The sequence below is a fragment of the Microtus oregoni genome, unplaced genomic scaffold, assembly GCF_018167655.1.
Source record: "Microtus oregoni isolate MIOR12 unplaced genomic scaffold, Mior012 000006F_ref0000085, whole genome shotgun sequence".
Taxonomy (NCBI): domain Eukaryota; kingdom Metazoa; phylum Chordata; class Mammalia; order Rodentia; family Cricetidae; genus Microtus; species Microtus oregoni.
Genome location: NW_024543065.1, coordinates 25,746,072 through 25,763,232, shown reverse-complemented (window position 1 = coordinate 25,763,232; position 17,161 = coordinate 25,746,072). Strand labels below are relative to the sequence as shown.

The 17,161-nt window shown below is 48.6% G+C and overlaps 1 protein-coding gene across 4 annotated transcripts in view; it reads right to left on the bottom strand.

Moving 5' to 3' along the window:
* The window catches only part of Fyn (FYN proto-oncogene, Src family tyrosine kinase), a 202,164-nt gene that overhangs the window by 44,778 nt on the left and 140,225 nt on the right, over positions 1 to 17,161 (bottom strand). For all 4 annotated transcript variants that reach the window (XM_041653604.1, XM_041653607.1, XM_041653606.1 and 1 more), the window contains 2 exons: positions 9,253 to 9,510; positions 4,944 to 5,040 (listed from right to left, as the gene is read on the bottom strand). In XM_041653604.1, the coding sequence (XP_041509538.1) occupies positions 4,944 to 5,040; positions 9,253 to 9,499 (344 nt within the window). In that variant the 5' untranslated portion in view covers positions 9,500 to 9,510. The remainder of the gene's footprint in view (positions 1 to 4,943; positions 5,041 to 9,252; positions 9,511 to 17,161) is intronic.

The window sequence follows — 17,161 nt, the reverse complement described above, 5'->3', positions numbered from 1 at the left end:
AAGATGTCCCTTTCACTTTTTTAAAAATGTTTCGAGTTTTTATTGAGCTATACGTCCCCCACCCCCGCTCCTTTCCTCTCCCCTCCTTTTCTACCTTCTCCTATGATCCCCATGCTCCCAATTTACTTAGGAGATTTTGTCTTTTTCTACTTCCCATGTACATTAGCTCCATGCATGTCTCTCTTAGGGACCTCTGCTGTCTAGATTTTTTACGATTATGAATTGTAGGCTGTGTTTTTGTTGTTGTTGTTGTTTTGCTTTATGTCTAAAAGCCACTTATGAGTGAGTACATATGATATTTGTCTTTCTGGGTCTAGGTTACGTCACTCAATATGATGTTTTCTAGATCCATTCATTTGCCCACAAATTTCAAGATGTCATTAATTTTTTCTGCTATGTAGTACTCCATTGCATAAATATACCATATTTTCCTTATCCATCCTTTGGTTGAATGGATAAGAATAGATTGTTTCCAGGTTCTGGCTAAGACAAACAATGTTGCTATGAATTTGGTTAAGCACATGTCCTTGTGGTACGATTGAGCATCCTTTGGGTACATACCCAAAAGTGGTATTGCTGGGTCTTGAGGGCCCCTTTCACTTTTGACTTGATCTGCTGTAGTTAATCATTATTAGTAAATCTTGTGTGTAATGCATGTGTGTTCAGATATGCATGCCAATGTGTGTGCGTGTGTGTGTGTGTGCGCGCGCGTGCACATGTCTACAGAGGCCAGAGGTTGATGCTGGTATCTTCCTCAATTCCTCTTGACCTTATTTTTGAGATGGGGTCTCTCTGGACCTGAAGCTAGGTGATTCGGCGAGCCACATGGCCAGCGATCCTCCTTCCCGTCTCTGCTTACCCAGCACTCGGTTACAAGTATTGCTGCCTCACTCAGCTTTTTGTGTGGGCACTGAGGAATGGACTAGGTCCCGGGCCTTACCTGCTGGGGACTGGACTAGGTTCTGAGCCTTACCTGCTGGGGACTGGACTAGGTTCTGAGCCTTACCTGCTGGGGATTGGACTAGGTTCTGAGCCTTACCTGCTGGGGACTGTACTAGGTTCTGAGCCTTACCTGCTGGGGGCTGGACTAGGTTCTGAGCCTTACCTGCTGGGGACTGGACTAGGTTCTGAGCCTTACCTGCTGGGGACATCTCTTACAGTTCTGCTCTTTTTTTTAATTCACACTTGGTGAGGTACTGTCTTACTGTTTTGAATCAAACCCATGATTTAACCCCGACACTGGTTGAGAATGGTTTCTAGGTAGTTATAATAGCCCCCTGGCCTCCATTCCTGTCTCTAACCCTTAAAGACCCTCATGGGGCTGTGGTTCCAGGCGCTGGGAGCGCAGACGGAGGCAGGAAGTGGCTTTGCCAAGGGCAGCCAGCCTTGCCCTATCCAGCCATGGAGTGCTGGATTCTTCCTGCATTTGGCAACTGTCCTCACTGAGAGGGAGGCTCTATGTAATAACTTTTATCACAACCGAGTTATCAAGAAAACAAACATACAAAGAAACAATTTTCTTTTTTTCTTTTTCCTGACTGTGAGAGGTAAGAACTTTCAGTGGGTTCCGGGCAATGACCATGATTCCATTTGTAAAATATCGATTGCGTTTTAAGGACTTGCTCTTTCAAGATGGTTAAGTCACTAGCTACGAAGTGTGAAGACAGGGAATAAAACAGGTGAACTTAGACACAGTGCGGAGTGCGCTCCCACCTGCTGATGTCACAACCAGCCCTCCAACCCATCTGCGCTGGGTGGGGCCCTTTGGAGCACTGCCCTGTACACGCTATGGGGGATGAGGGCCTCTTGATGGGGTGGGTCAGGAGAGGGACATACGAGAAGAGGGGTAGCAGCTGCCCCAGAACAGCGCCCCAGCCCTCTCCTGCCAGGGCTGAGAGACGGCTGGGCAGCGGGAGGGAGGGAGAGAGGGAGGGAGGGAGAGAGGGAGGGAGGGAGAGAGGGCCTCCGTGCCATCTGCTCTATGTTGGTGCTTTGTTTTGCCTTTGCTGGCTTCCCTTCCCTGTTATTACCCTTGACTCCACATACCGCTTTGCGGTACAAAGCTTACTTTTCTTCTCCAAAACCTTGAACAGGGGCACTTAGATGGCATGTAGGATGAAGAGCTGCACTCTTAAGGGAGAAGCCCCTGTGCAAGGTTCTCTTCTGTGAGAGCAGGATGAGAGGGCCACGGGGCTCTGTAAACATTAAAAACTACACATTCAAATACAAATACAGAGTGGGGCAGACAGCATCCCTCCTTCAACGTTTCTCTAGAATTCACTGTTGATGTGGTGGATCCTTCCTGTACCAAAGATGCTGGGGATTTGACTTTGCCGTGACTAACATGGCCGTGCCCTGCAACCTGAATAGAGAGGTCTGCATCAGGATTGTGTGGATGCTCAGTGTGTGGATGCCCAGTGTGTGAGTGCCTGGCATGTGGATGTCCGGCGTGTGGATGCCTGGCGTGTGGATGCTCAGTGTGTAGATGCCCAGGGCTGTACTCGCTTCTCTCCACCCCTCCTACTTCTTACTTCCGGGGGGCCTACAGAGTTTCAAATTTCTAGTCATCCTCGCCATTTAAAGAGTATTGTACACACTGGGAAGGTTTATCAGCCCAGTCAACAGACTCTGACAGGCAGCATTCATGGAAGACTCAAACTAACAACATTCACAAATGAGAGGAGATCAAAGCCAAATCCCCCCCTCCGACTCGCCAGCCAACTTTCTAAATCTTTTCCTGTCACTCGGATACTTCAGCTCCCTTTGATGGCAGCATCTGGGCTTTTCCAAGGTCACACCTGACACCACACTGGGAATTCTGAACCTTACCCCTCACCCCGGGCTTTGCCACCTGCCAGGACTGTGGGCTGAGTTCTCTAACCTGTGCCCTCCAGTTCTCAGATGTCACATAGCGACTGTGATACAGACCCCAGACAGTTGTCGTGAGGAATAAATGACAGCAACTGTAACTCAGCACATGGGCAGTACAGAAGGAGCCTTCAATAAATGACAGCTGTTCACTATTAAAGAAATTCCTGTGTCTGCAGATCCCTAGAAGGGGAGGGGAACGCTTTCAACTTGGGTGCTGGCTGCATAACCATGCTTAGTTTGTGAGAATACCACAAATTTTATGTTTAAAAAAAATTGTGGTAAGAGACATGTAACATAAAGGTATCAATTTTTACATTTTTAAAGTCTGAATTTGCAAGGTAATAAGTTAGTAATTGTATACATTGTATACAAACATCACCAGGCATGGTTATATGAACATTACTGCATGTACTTCAGTAAATTAAGAACCAACACACACCCACTTCTTTGTTAGTGCTGACAATGTCCCTGGTGTCGTGCAGACAACATCCACTACACTGAGTTACTAGTGTCTTTGGAGGTATTGGGGTTTACTGCTCAAAGTTGGTATGTTCTCAGTGTCCAGAGCTGCGAGCCAGGGGCATCCCAGGAAGGAGGCAGTCTTTAGGTTACAGGAGTCACCTGTTGCCACCACCCCCCTCTCCTGGGGTTTGTCACCTCTCACCTCCCTCCTTTCATCTTTTTAAAGGGGTTGAAGAGCCAAGCTTCTAATCCTTTGGCTACCATGAAATCCAAGGAGAGAGGCAACTGGACTCGGTAGCATGAGCGAACCCCCTGATGTGCCCAGCCTCAGCGGCAATCTTTCCCCATGACTGGGGAGCACACATCAAGACATTTGAGGTGCTGAGCCATGACACTACCATTTTCTTGGGAGCTTGGGTTTTCCTGCTGTTCCCTCATCCATGCACACTGCCTGGATCTAAGGGGTCATGTTTTTGAATCTAGAGAAACCTGGCCCCCAGTTGCTCTTCCTCTGCAAGGGATAAAGGTGGGGCTTGGAAAGGATGTTGGCCCTAAGTTTATTCCCTGTTTACAGCCATTCCCAGCAGCCACATTTACAACACAGGCTTCGAAGCCACCCTCACTTGGGTGAAATGTTTCTGCTTCCTTCTTACAGTGCACAAACACTCTCACGCTTTCACTCAGAGCCACCTCCACGGGCGTCACAGTTGTCAAGAGTAGTGAGTGGGTCCTGTCGCTGGCCTGAAGAGTGAGGCTTCTTCCAGTGCCCACAGCTGAAACGTGGGGAAGATCTCAAGGCCGAGAGCAAGTGACACGGGCACCCAAATCATGAGCCAGTCATCTGAGAATGTGTGTGTGCGCGCGTGCATGTGCATGTGCGAGTGCGTGTGTGTGGTGGGGAGGAGGGAGGGGAAGGCTGGCTCTTTTAAGATTTTTGCTAAAATACGAAAGCACAGACCCTGAGGTTGGAGAGATGCTTGGTGGTTAGGAGTACTTGCAACCCAGCAACCCTGTCACAAGCCTGTAACCCCAGTGCTGTGGGGGTGGGGTGGAGACAGGAGGATTTCTGGGGCTCGCTGGCTGCTAGCCAAGCTGAAAACCAGGAGATACAGGTTCAAGGACAGAGCTGCCTCCAAGTGACAGCAGCCACGTGTTGGCTTCCCCTGACCTTGACACAGGCACTTGCACACAGCACGTGTACAAATATCAGCTCTCTCTCTCTCTCTCTCTCTCTCTCTCTCTCTCTCTCTCTCACACACACACACACACACACACGCATGCACGCACACACACACACACACGCACACACACACACATATATATACACACATATATACATACACATGTATTGCATGCACACACACAAATTAAAAAATAGATTCTAAAAGAAACTCTGCTCTGTTTTCAAAAGCCCTTTAGTTGCAGAGGGGAATTTAGCATAGAGTGCCAAGTATACTGCACTTTTTTTTAAACCACCCATTCATTCAGGTGGTACCACTATGAGCGAGTGAAGTCATTCCCTTATTTTCAGCTATCTGATGAGACTGTCACAAGAACCTTCTCCCAAAGCACAAGGCGGGTGTGCTTCATCTCCCCCAGCCCAAACTTACGAGCTGTTCAGTATTTGAAATTTTTCCCCTTTGTGAAAACTCAGGTCATCTTCCGTCCGTGCTTCGTAGTCGTAAAGAGCCACAAAGAGTGTCACTCCTGCCGAAACAAGGAAGGATATTATTACGCAGGTTATCAATACTAAGAAATTACACCTCTGCTAAAGTCTCAGCCTTAAAAGCTATGTTTATTCAACATTCATAAACGTGAGGTATTGTAAGTGATATGGGACAGCATGCTGGATATATAGCGCAGTCTTTGTAGAGGGGACATTATGACAGAAACCTGGAATTGAGGGACATCTCATTGTGCAACTGTGGGTGAGTACCAGGGAAGAGGCAGGGTTCTGACTGGCATGGATCTGCTGCACTTACTGCCACCCGCTGTGCCTACCCGCTTCCCCGGATGCTTGTGTCAAGGCTTGGGTAAAATGAATCACTCAACTTCAGCACACATGCCAGTGAATGGGAAGGAGACCGCCTGTGCGGCCTGGGGGCACTTGGAGATGACTGCCCTTGGCACCTGCAGCTGTGGCAATGGCTACCAGCCGTGAGGCCCTCCTGCTGCGCCTCCTGCCCGCTTTGTTCGCCTGCCTTGAATTTACCTGTCTCACAGTCTTCCCATTCTTCCTCAGATGCAGCCTATGTCCTCGTATCTACTCACCCGCAGGAACCTTCCCCCATTCTAGAGGTTTACTATCAAAAGCAAAACAAACAGGCAAGCAAATGCCTGGTGTCTCACTCAGTCTAGGGCTTGCTGCATCTGGCAGACGGAATTCCAGGACCGTGCTCGTGACTCCTGTGTGGTTCTCTCGCCCTGCGCAGCCTCTCTCCCTTACGAACACAATGGCTCGATTCAAAGTGACCGGATGTCCCTAGTGGGACACATCTTTTCAGGAGACACACTACTCTACTGCCTCACTACCCTGTGGACTCTGATTACGAAGGGTGCCATGCTGGCAAGGCGCTCATGAAAATCAACTGGCTAACCCCCAGCCAGGAACTGGATCCTGCCCAGACTACAGGAGTGAGGAGCAGTTCATTCTCAGTAAAACTGTAGTCAGCACGTCCTGACCATGGCCTCTCCTGAGGTGGAGGACCAAGCTGTCACTCCAAGATTCAGACCCTCAGAAACACAGGAAATAAACGTGAGATCACAATGCGTCATGCCGGAGCTGCTAAGTTTAGTGGTTGTTACATAGGAAGTGATAGCTGAAGGACGCTTTTAATTTCTCTGTAACCTGGCTTCTCACTTAGATTTTCACCTATTTCAAAGTACCTGCCACAATGGTTTAAGAGCACATGGCTTCCTCTCTCCCAAGTGTCACACTGCTGGGGAGGTTGCTGCTTGTAAGGACTGAGCAGAGCACAGGACTGGAGGAAGACTGATCTCCCCTGTCTCAGGCAGATGTCCCCACCACAGAGCAGGACTCATTTGGTACTGTCTTCCTTTTCTAAGGTTTCTCTGACAGGGTGGCAAAGTATGACTATACAATGTGTGTGCCTCTACGGTCATGCCTACTCTAATTCCAAGTTTTTGTAACAGATGCCTATAGTGGTATTTCATTTGTATTTTCTGAAGATCAGAGAGTAAAACAGTCACACTGGTCAGCCTTACAAACCAGGCAGTGATGACACACACTTCTAATTCCAGTAGCCACACTAGCTTGCCATAGAAACTGGGTGGTAGTGGTGCACGCCTTTAATCCCAGCACTAGATAAAACAGGAGGAGACAGCTCTCAGGATCAGTCTCAGGATCACCATTTTGGACTGAGGTAGAGGTAAGAGCCAGTGGCTGGCTGCTTTCTGATCTTCTCTGTTTCTGGGTTTTTTATTAATCATGCTACAGGTGTCTTTCCTTTTATAATGTCAAACCAGATGCAAGCCATCTCTGTGTGGAAGACCTTCCAACCCTCTTACTCAATAGGGTGGATGGAGGAGGAAGCACAGGAGGCCAGAGAGATTGCAGACACTGCTAGTGGCCTCAGGGGACTGAGGACAATGCTGCCAGAAATCCAGGACACACAACCATCCACCACGGAAGGGACATAGGCAAACATCCTAGAGCTGGGACACACAACACAACCACCCACGGAAGGGACAAAGGCAAACATCCTAGAGCCGGGACACACAACTCAACCACTCACAAAAGGGACATCGGCCAACATCCTAGAGCTGGGACACACAACACAACCACTCAAGGAAGGGACATAGGCCAACATCCTAGGGCCCTGTTTCTTTAAAACTTCTTTTTATATGTAAGTGCTTCTGCCTATGTATATGCATGTGCACCATATGTGGGGCCAGAAGAGGACCCTGGGTCCCTGTGAACTGGAGCTGTGAGTGGCTGTGAGCTCACTGGAGGGGGTGCTAGGAACAGGACCTGGGTCCGTTGTAAGAGCAGCATGGGTTCTTAACCCCTAAGCCACCACTCCAGCTCCAGGGCACTGCCTTTGAAGCTTCAAACTTTATAAAGAGCCAGATGGCTCTTCCACTAAGATTGTCCCTGGCTGGTGTACACACTCAGGGTTGACAAGGAGGCCATGTTGGAGCCCTTAATGAATGAGATGTACAGTCTTCACACCCAGTCTTCATAAATGAATCAATGTGATGATGTTTATGCCTGCTGAATTAAGAGTTAGGACTGCAAAACACTTAACCTCTCTCACAGTGGAGGGCGTGTGCATGTGTGTGTGTGTAGTATACTGTAAGCTTTCCTATTCTTCTCTATCTTCTAAGGACAAACTGCCTGTCTGCTTTCTTTTCAGGCTCCTGGCTGGAGGGGAACTGGAGGTTTGTGAGGGTCTCATATGCAGCTGGATTTAAGGGTGAGATGGTGTCTTTGTAGCACAGATATCTGTTCTGTGGGGCAGAAACTGACACAGAGCTGCAGGAAGAGATGGTGTCCAGCTCAGGCCCGTGCCCTCTTCCACTGCCGTTTGCCGCACATGGACAAAGAGCCTACTAAGGCTTCAGCAGCATCAGCTCTCCAGGGAAAAGACGCAATGAGTTGTCATAGACAACATGAGGCATCTGTCCCCAGAAGAGCTGAGAGATGCTACATTCTTTTCAAGTTTTGTAATAAACAACTTTGGAACAAATAATGTCAAATATCTGGTTACCATGGTTCGTGCACTGGGCGAGGGTTTGGCAGACTAAAGATGCACGAGGTGACTCACAAGAACTGTAGAGAACATGTGAGAATGAATGTAAACCAGATATGTTCTAAAACACTAGCTACGTCAGCCAACAGAGATGGCAGTGAAACCCAACCTTGTGGCAGTGAAAAAAAGAGAGCCCGGGGGAGGGAGAGAAGAGGAAAATGGTCTTGGTGTGCAAAACTCCACCTCAGAACACGGAGCTGGGTGTGATGTTTCATGGCTGTACTCCCAAACACGCGCTAAGGCAGGGGGTTGCTAACAGTCTGAGAACAGCCAGAGCAACAAAGTGATGGCCTGTCTCAAAAATCACACACACACACACACACACACACAAAAACCCCACAACACACATACACAGAATATAACAGAGCAAAATGCAGAGATGTACGAAAAGCTGAGGGCTTATCAGGTTGAAATACCGAGAACTTGAACTAATGGTAAAAGCATGCTGCCAAATAATCACACTGGCCAGGAGGTGCTGGCAGGCTGCGAGTGGGAAGAAGAGGGAACAGAAGTCACCCTGGAAGTGAGGGAGGGGTACATTAATAGTAGGGACCTCGAGGTACACCCCAGAGCCAGGCCTGAGGCCTCTAGGGCAGAAGACCCAGGATAGGGCTCAGGAGCCATGCTTTAGAGCAGCCACGTTAGGTGGCCAGGGGTGGGAACGCTTGGCTTACAGGGATGAGGAGGACACCCCAGGGCACTGACCCATGCAGAATTCTCAGAGCACTAACAAGAGGCCTTTCATGCCCCCAAAGCCAGGCATTTTGATCTTGGATATTCAACTTGGGCCTTTTGTTTTGAATGGTAGGTGATAGATAAAGTTGACTTCTCTGTTAAAACCCTAGTCAAAGTGAGTCAACTGGAGCATGGATACAGAGCTGCCACAGTAATTAAGACACAGTCAAAGGGCCGGCAAGATGGCTTGGTGGGTAAAGGAATTTGTTGCCCGAGCCTGATCATCCAAGGTCGATCCTTGGAGCCCACAGTGAAGGAGAGACCCAATTCCTGAAAGATGTCCTCTGACTGCCACACACTCGTTGTGGTACACCTCCACCCACCCCATACACACACAACAGTAGCTTAGAAACAGCACAGCCGAACCCTCAGCCAGCCGCACCCTCAGCTCACCCAACAGTCAGTGGCTTACCTGTCCCTCCTCTCGTACGCAGGGTCCCAGTGTGAGAGGAAGAGTTCACACCCCCAAAGACGGTGAGTCCCTGGCCCCCAGCTGCATGGAAGTTGTTGTAGTTTGGGATGGAGGTCACACCGAAGCTGGGGTAGTGCTGAGGGGTGGGGTCTGTGCCATAGCGGTACCCGGAGCTCTGGTTCAGGCTGCCGTCCCTCTCCTCCGTCAGTTTCGCTGCTTCTTTATCCTTACATTGCACACAGCCCATTATCCAAGTTCCTGACGGGAGAGAAAATGGGCGCATGAGCGGGCATGCTTCTGGCTGCTTTCCTAGAGAGAGGGGCGAATGAGCAGGCTGACAGGAGCAGCAGGAGGGGCTGGTGTTAGGAGACGGCTCCATTCTCTGGACCAGACTCTGTTCCTCACCTGCTGGACGACAGCGTGGTCACAGAGAACAATGCCCACCACGTACAATTTCCCTCACACCAGAGGCCTGTGCCCCTAGAAATTCCACATTACCACATACCTGCCCCCAAGCAGCCCACCTGCTCCTTATGCTTTTTTTTTTAAAGTCACCTCAAAACATAATGTATGAGCAATAAAGTCCGATTTCCAACGCTAGCGTCAAATCTTTCAATACAGCAAAGGAAATCTAAGGAGGATGTCGGGCGAGCTGGAAAACCCAGGACACAGCGCAGACACAGCCTACGTACTAGACATCCACACTCATGGGCACCTACTCTTTACTCACAAATGATGGTTGGGATTAAAACCATGAAGTCGTTACAGATGGGAAACCGAACTGTGCAGAACCGAAGAGGCTGTCCTGATAGCCTCCAGAAACAAGTGTTTAAAGCTGCTAATTAGCATTTCAAATTCCGATTAAGTGTTTGACATTCTTAAAATCATTTAAGAAGACCTTTGCTGTGCTCCAGAGGTGTGGATGAGAATCTTGAGCAGCTGTCATTCCACCCCCTCACAGCTGCCTCCCTGAGTGTGTGTGTGTATGTGTGTGTGTGGGGGGTTACCTCACCTGGGTAAACCTCCAAAGAAGACCCAGATCTCCTATCCGAGTTCTGAGGCCTCCTCATGGCTCGTCCACTTTACCTCACCCTTCCTGCTTTAGCTCTGGCCTCCAGCTAGGGGATATGGCCTTGACCACACCTGCCCTTCCTCCTGGGCCTGTAAGGAGTCCCTCACGACCAGGAAAGCCAGCGCTGCTTTTGAGAAACCTTCTCAGACCCCCTTTCCATAAGCTACAGTGACTCTTTAAGTACCCACTGGCTTCTTTGCTATCCCTCGGCTTGGGAGACATTGTGCCAAATTGGAAGATGTTCTGTCCACTTATCCCACCACCCTGTGGACTAAAGTCCATTTCCTCACAGATCGACTGCCAATGTCCAGGACATAGTTGCTGAATAAGTAACAACTGAATGAGTGAAAATTCTCTACCTTGCATCTCTTTTTCTTTCTCTGTGTGCTAAATCCAACCTTTCAGTTACTTTCATCAGTATTAGGTCCTACTTTTCTTTCCTTATTTTTTTTTTTTTTTAATGCAGATCATAGCTACACTACGCAGCTCTGGCTGTCTTGGAACTCACCAAGTAGACCAGGCTGGCCTGAACTCACAGAGGTCTGCTTGTGTCTGCCTCCTGAGTGCTGGTCTGAAAGGTGTGAGCTCCCACACCCAGCCCCTGTCCTGAACTTTCTAACACTCTCGTATGTATGCGAGAAGTGAAGATTGATAACTCAGAAATAGAAGGGGGCGGGTAACAAGTGTCACCACTTTGGACTCTAAGTGGGCAGGAGGCAGGCTTTTGGGACCAAAGAGTGAAATAAGAAACAAGTGCCATCGCGTCCAATAACACATCCTCACTGGGGAGGGCAGGGCTGGCACAGGACAGGAGTGAGTAGATGCCCAGTGGCAGTTCCCAAGCACCAAGGTCTCCTAGACCAGAGCAGGGAAGTGCACTAGCCACTCCGAAGCTCTCCACTCTCCACTCCAGGAAATACTCAGTGAGTGGACCTGAGTTCTTGAGAACGAGAATGTTTATCAGGCAGCCGCCTACTGCTTGAGCTGAGATCACCAAATCTGGAACCCATTTCCTCATAAATCATCCGAGATTAATTTACAGCATGCTGTGTCCAAGATGCTCTCTAACTTACGGTCAGTGAGTGACTTTAACAACATTCCAACAGGAAATGTGAACTATCTCCAAGGCATGATTACTGAGGGCATTTCATCACCGGTGCTGCTGTTGTTCCATCTGACTGATAAATATCTTGCTCACTTTATATTAACTCTTCCATGGGAGAAAGTTGCCCTGAGCGTTGGCAAGGGCCAGACAGAAAATACTTGCCCCAAGTGCTTTTCCCCTTGGAGGTTTCACAGACTTCGGCAGAGGATGTGAGCCTAGACTCACAGGTCACATCCACATCTGTCATCCCTGCCCACCAAGAGACATGGCAGGCAATGTCTGGAAATGTTTTCAGTTGCCAGAACTCAGGGAAAAGGGTACTTGTGTATCTAGCGGGAATATGCCAGGGTTGCTGCCAAACATCCTACAACACACAGAATGGCCTCCTGCAACAAGCAATTCCTGGCTCCAATGTTAGTGGAATTACCCTGGAGAAAACCTAAAACTAACAAGAACTTTTATTCCAAACCATCTTTCTTATGCAACAAAGCAACCCCCATTACAACCCTTGCAGAAAACAGGACATCATATCCCACAAAACAAAGGAAAGTCAACCTTCTAAAGTCTCTAAAAGAGTCTCACAATGCAATATATGACCAATTTTATTAGTTTTATTAAACAGTAGAGGGAAAGGCTTAACTCCTTGAATTTCCTGAAGTCAGGGATTGGCTGCTGGTCTTTGCTTCAAAGGTGCTTGGAGCAGAGCCGAGCACACAGCAGCAAGGTACAGATGCCAAGTGAGTGAATTCAAACGATCGAAATTACTCCAGAGAAGATCATCTCTTATGGAATGAGCGAGCACATCGCATGTGTTTGGTATTCTGAGTGGACTAATGCTTCTGCGCAGATCTTGCTTGCTCTTTTCTCTTACTGACAGAGACGAAGAATCAGAAGTAAAGGCAGAAATAGCAACGTGAAAAAACAGAAATAATGCAGGATCCAGACACTAAGAGTCACTCGTAGTGAAAATGTGTGTGAGAGCTTGTGGTCTTCTCGCTCCTGACTGTGTCACGCAGTCTAACCATTTCTTGATGAAGATTCCTAAGAAATTACAGGGACTACATTCAGTGTCATCAGGCAAACTTCTAGGCATTTGGGCTCACATAAGAGCATCCCTGTTCAGTTGTGTGCTGTGGTTTTTTATGTCCACCAACATGGAGTGCACTTACCTGTGGAGCCCCCAAAATGTGAGCCTATTTCCATGTTGACCAAAGGTCAGGGAGTTGGAACTTAACCTCTATTCCTTCAAGGTCATTGTGTTTCTACCTCAAACAAAGGTCCCTCCTAGATTTAGGTCAGAGTTCGGCTCTCCCAAGGTTATTGTCAACAGGTGTGGCTAATACATCAAGACCTTGTATTTCAGGAATAGAGAAGTAGGTATGTTTCTACCTCAAACAAAAGTCTAAGGATCCTACTAAGTTCCTTTATGGAGATAGCATTGGATTCCATCCAGGGAGTGGTTTGCCTACAGAATGTTTTGGTTTAGGGTGTGAGCGTGTTTTGTCCTAGCAATAGAATTTTTAACTATGAATGTAGCCCGCAACCTTCATCTGGTCTGTTCATTTTTTCGTATCATGTTAACGCAGTTTTCTTTTTTTTTTTTAAATCTTACTCCTACCTCTTGGGATCTGGGTGTTTTAAGCAATTGGAAATTAAACGTGGGCAATTTGAGTATTCACTGGAGCTGCTGGAACCCTACCCTGGCGAGTGGTATTTTTGTCGAGGCTGGTCCATGACCCTTACCATCCCACTTGCTTTGGATTTGTGTGTCACTGGAAAACACTGTCAGTGCCACTCTGAAAACATGGGTTCCGGAGTTCTAATTCGTATGATACCGCATCACATACTATAGCCCCAGTCCATGTTTTGTGTCTAGCAGAGCTGGCAGAGGAGCATCTGACCAACCCAATCATGTGCGCATGGTTGAGATGTCCAGATTACAACAATAAACCCCTGCTTTGCAATCGGTCTGAAAGCAGAAGAGCCCTGTTTCTCTTATGCATACAACAGAAAGACCCAGCTTACTAAAATGTATGTATTTTTGCAAATCTTCTCAAATGTGCCAGTAGCATGACACAACGGGGGAAGGGCTGCCAGAGACAACTGCAGCATGGCCACACCCTGCTCCACGCGCACAGCACATGTAATCACTTTATACTGTTATGTCACGGTGTAGTCTCAAGCCCTTCACACAGCTCTGTGATTGCAAACATCCCATAGTATCGGGGGTCTCAACTACAATAGGTGTAACATATCCAGCCCAAGGTGGGCATGGGCAAGCCCACACTCTCCTACGGATGCCAGTCTGCACACATAAACACACACAATGCTCCTCTTTCCTCCGTTGCCACCTAAGGGCAATGCCGTCTACAAGAAGACTTCAAGTTTGTGCTGAGCTGAGCAGCAAAGCCTGCATGAGACACAGGCAATGCTGGCAGTGTCTCTGGGAAGGACTCAGGGAAAGCCAGTGAGTAGCTGTCCTCCCAGTGGAGTGATGTAGGATAAGAACAAGGCTAGACCAGACCACCTACACACAGGCGATGAGAATCCAGCAGAGCTGTAGATCAGCTGCAGCTTCACATACTCTGATGGGGCAAAGGCACAAGCAGACAGCTTCCTGAACAAACACCCCCTTAATGAGCAGCAATGGCAGGAAGAAGCGGATAGGAGGCGGAGCACAGCAAAAGTGAGGTGACCTTAGGATAGGGAGTTCATGACAGATGGCTTTTGATGCTTGTCAGATCACAAACACCCACAGGATTGACCTAAGGTATTTTACTACTTTCTCGATAGAGACAGTAATTCCCCTGAGAAGTGAGACTGGCTGATTCCGAGTTTTCCCCCTGGAGCAGGATTTAGACAGCTCCAACTCCAGCCTGGGAACAGTGGGGGTTGGGTTACAGAACCTGCCATCCACACTTCCTGGTTCACTAGCACCTTTCAATTCTGTGCAGTGGGGCATTCCTCCCTCGTAGGACACAGGGCCAACGACCCTGAAAGCTCATGGGTGTGGGCAGGAAGTGCTGTCTTTTGGGTACAGACAGAGAGGTCTTAGTAACTAGGAGGCTGGAGAAAGAGCAGGATCATCTTGGTGCCTCTTGATTACATAAGCACTTCTAGAGGCCCCAAGGCAAAGAAAAGGTCCAGCTGGGTTTGCATTGTGCAACTGTTAAGATCTTGGGGGCTGAGCCACCTAGGCCTTGGTGGTGGGGGTGGGTGGTCACCCAGCCTTGGCACAGCAGAGGGCTCTGCCCACTTGCTGCCAGCTGGAGGGAAGAAATGAGAATATGTGCCTTGCTAAGGTTGTGCTGTGCTAGGCAGGATTCCGAGCTCCTCCCGAGACTCTTGCCCCTAAGAACACTCCCTGTACAACCCCTGGGATGTGTGAATGAGACAGTCACTTCTGTGACAGGCTGTGTGACTTGGCAGAGCTGATTTTAAAAAAGACATTACCCTGAAAGACATTACCCTGAAGAGCTGACCTAATCGAGGAAGCCCTGGAAGACGATGGCTCTTCCTGGACACGCAGAGCTGATGCGTGAGAGAGAGGTATAAGGAGCCAGGATCTCCTTAACTGTAGTTCTTAACCCGGGACCAGACCTTTGGGGATCTCTGGAGCTGAGGAGTGCTCATAGCTGGCAGAAGCGAGGAACTGGGCTGTCAGTCCCACAACCGCAGTAACTGAGCTTGGTCAAGAGCCCATCAGAATCAGGAACCGGACTCCTCCCTAGCAAGGGCTCAGGAAGACAGCTCCACTGGCACCCCGATGTCAGTCTTACTGAACAGAGGCCCCAGTCATGCAGTGTGCCAGCTTATGATACAGAGAGTGAGGAGCTAATAAATGGATGCTGTATGTTTATGGGATGGAGCACTATAGAGATGAAGGCTCCAAATCTTGGCGGTCACAGCCTACATAAGGAAGTGCTCGCTGTAGGCCAGGTGTTGCACTGCGCACTGGAAAATGCTCCCACCGAATTCAAACTCCCCAAACATGGGTATTGTCCTTTTCCTGCACTTCACAAGGGAAGAACAGAGAGGCTAGGGACTGTGTTACACCTGAGCTCAGGGGTGGGGATGAGCGGTGAAACAAGGTAACAGGAGTCTATGCCTGGCATTCAGAACCTCTGTGACAAAGCTGCTTCCTGTACCAGGGAGTCCTGGCAAGTCCACACAAAGGTATGGGAGGAGGCATGGAGGGAAAAGGTCATAGGGAAGGACCCTCATCGACACCACCTCCAGGCGCAGAGGGCAGAGTGCCTGTTTTAGGTATGATGCCTCTGTCCCCCACCCACATTCCACACTGCAAATAGTCAATTCTATGGAGGTGCTGGGACCACAGTATAAAGTGAGTCACCTCTTCCCTGGCCTGGTCTGGCATCTTAATGACTGAGCCAGCAACACTAGAGCAGCCCTCAATTTCCCGATCTTTCCTAGTTGTGGCAAGGATATTTATACATACCACGAGGGAGGCCGCATCAGTTTCCTTGGTATAAAAATGATCTCTCGTATTGCCTTTTATGCATGATTCGCTTTACAGGCAAGTTACCTCATAAATGGAAATGTTCATATAATCTGCCCCCTCCCAACCAAACACAAAATAAATATCTACTCATGGTAGAATCCTGTGAAGGAGAGCCCCGACCAAGTACACGTTACACAATACTGCAGGTTCTCTGGTGTGAAGACCACACAACTGTGGCAATGCACACAGTGTCGACAGTAGTCACACACAGTGGCCAGCGAACTGAAGTTAGGACATTTCAAGTCAAAGCCTCGCTTCAGAGACACCAAGAGTCGGGCTACTGGATCATCGACATGAGACTGATGCATAGGCTTCAGGGGGATGAGGACAGATCACGCTAGCAGAAAGCCACTCCTGGCACCTGGGGTCTTCTGGGGCTTCCCATCCCTGGCACTGCTTGTTCAGATAAGCCCCAGGCCGAGAAATGGCAATGTCTGTTCCTCCTGGGCAACCTCCTGCTTGCAGGGCCCTGGAGCTTTGAAAGCGCAGAGTGGAAAGGAGAATGAAGCATGAGACCCCGAGGGTGAGCGTCAACACCGCTGTCAGCTGGCCAGATGCTGGAGAGGTCCCAAACCTAATTGGCCAAATGAAGCTTTGACACCAAGCCATGGAAAGGCTCTAAAAAGAGGGCAGAGACACTTCTTCTTGTGCCCAGTTTGCCTTAGATCTCTCAGCTGACAGGAGTGTGAAGTTGCTGATACAAATAAGGGTATTTGAACCCTGTCTATATCAAAAAACTGAGGCAGGGACAGGGTACCCCACCTTCTCTAGTTCTTCCAGACCACAGATCAGTTCCTTTGGTTAATACCTTAACATTTTTTTCGTGCTGTATTTAAAAAAACAAACAAACAACAAACATAAAATCTACCTCCTTAAAGTGTGGCGCCGTGTGTTCTTAAGGGTATTTATAAAGGAGCCATCACTGCCATTTCATCCCAAAACGCTTTCTTCATCCCCAAATAAACCCTTGTGCACTAAAATGATCACTTGCCGATCCCTGCCTTCCCTGACAACCTCTAAGCTACCTCGGCCTTCTACGGATTTGCCTAGTCTGCATATTTTGTATGGATTTAATGACACAATCCATGACCTTGGTGACTTTCTCCTTCTCGCTAGGCATAATGCTATCAGGATTCATTCACAATGGAGTATGTATTAAAGAATCATTCCTTTTATCCCTGAAAAGACATCCCTGTATGACTCTGTCACA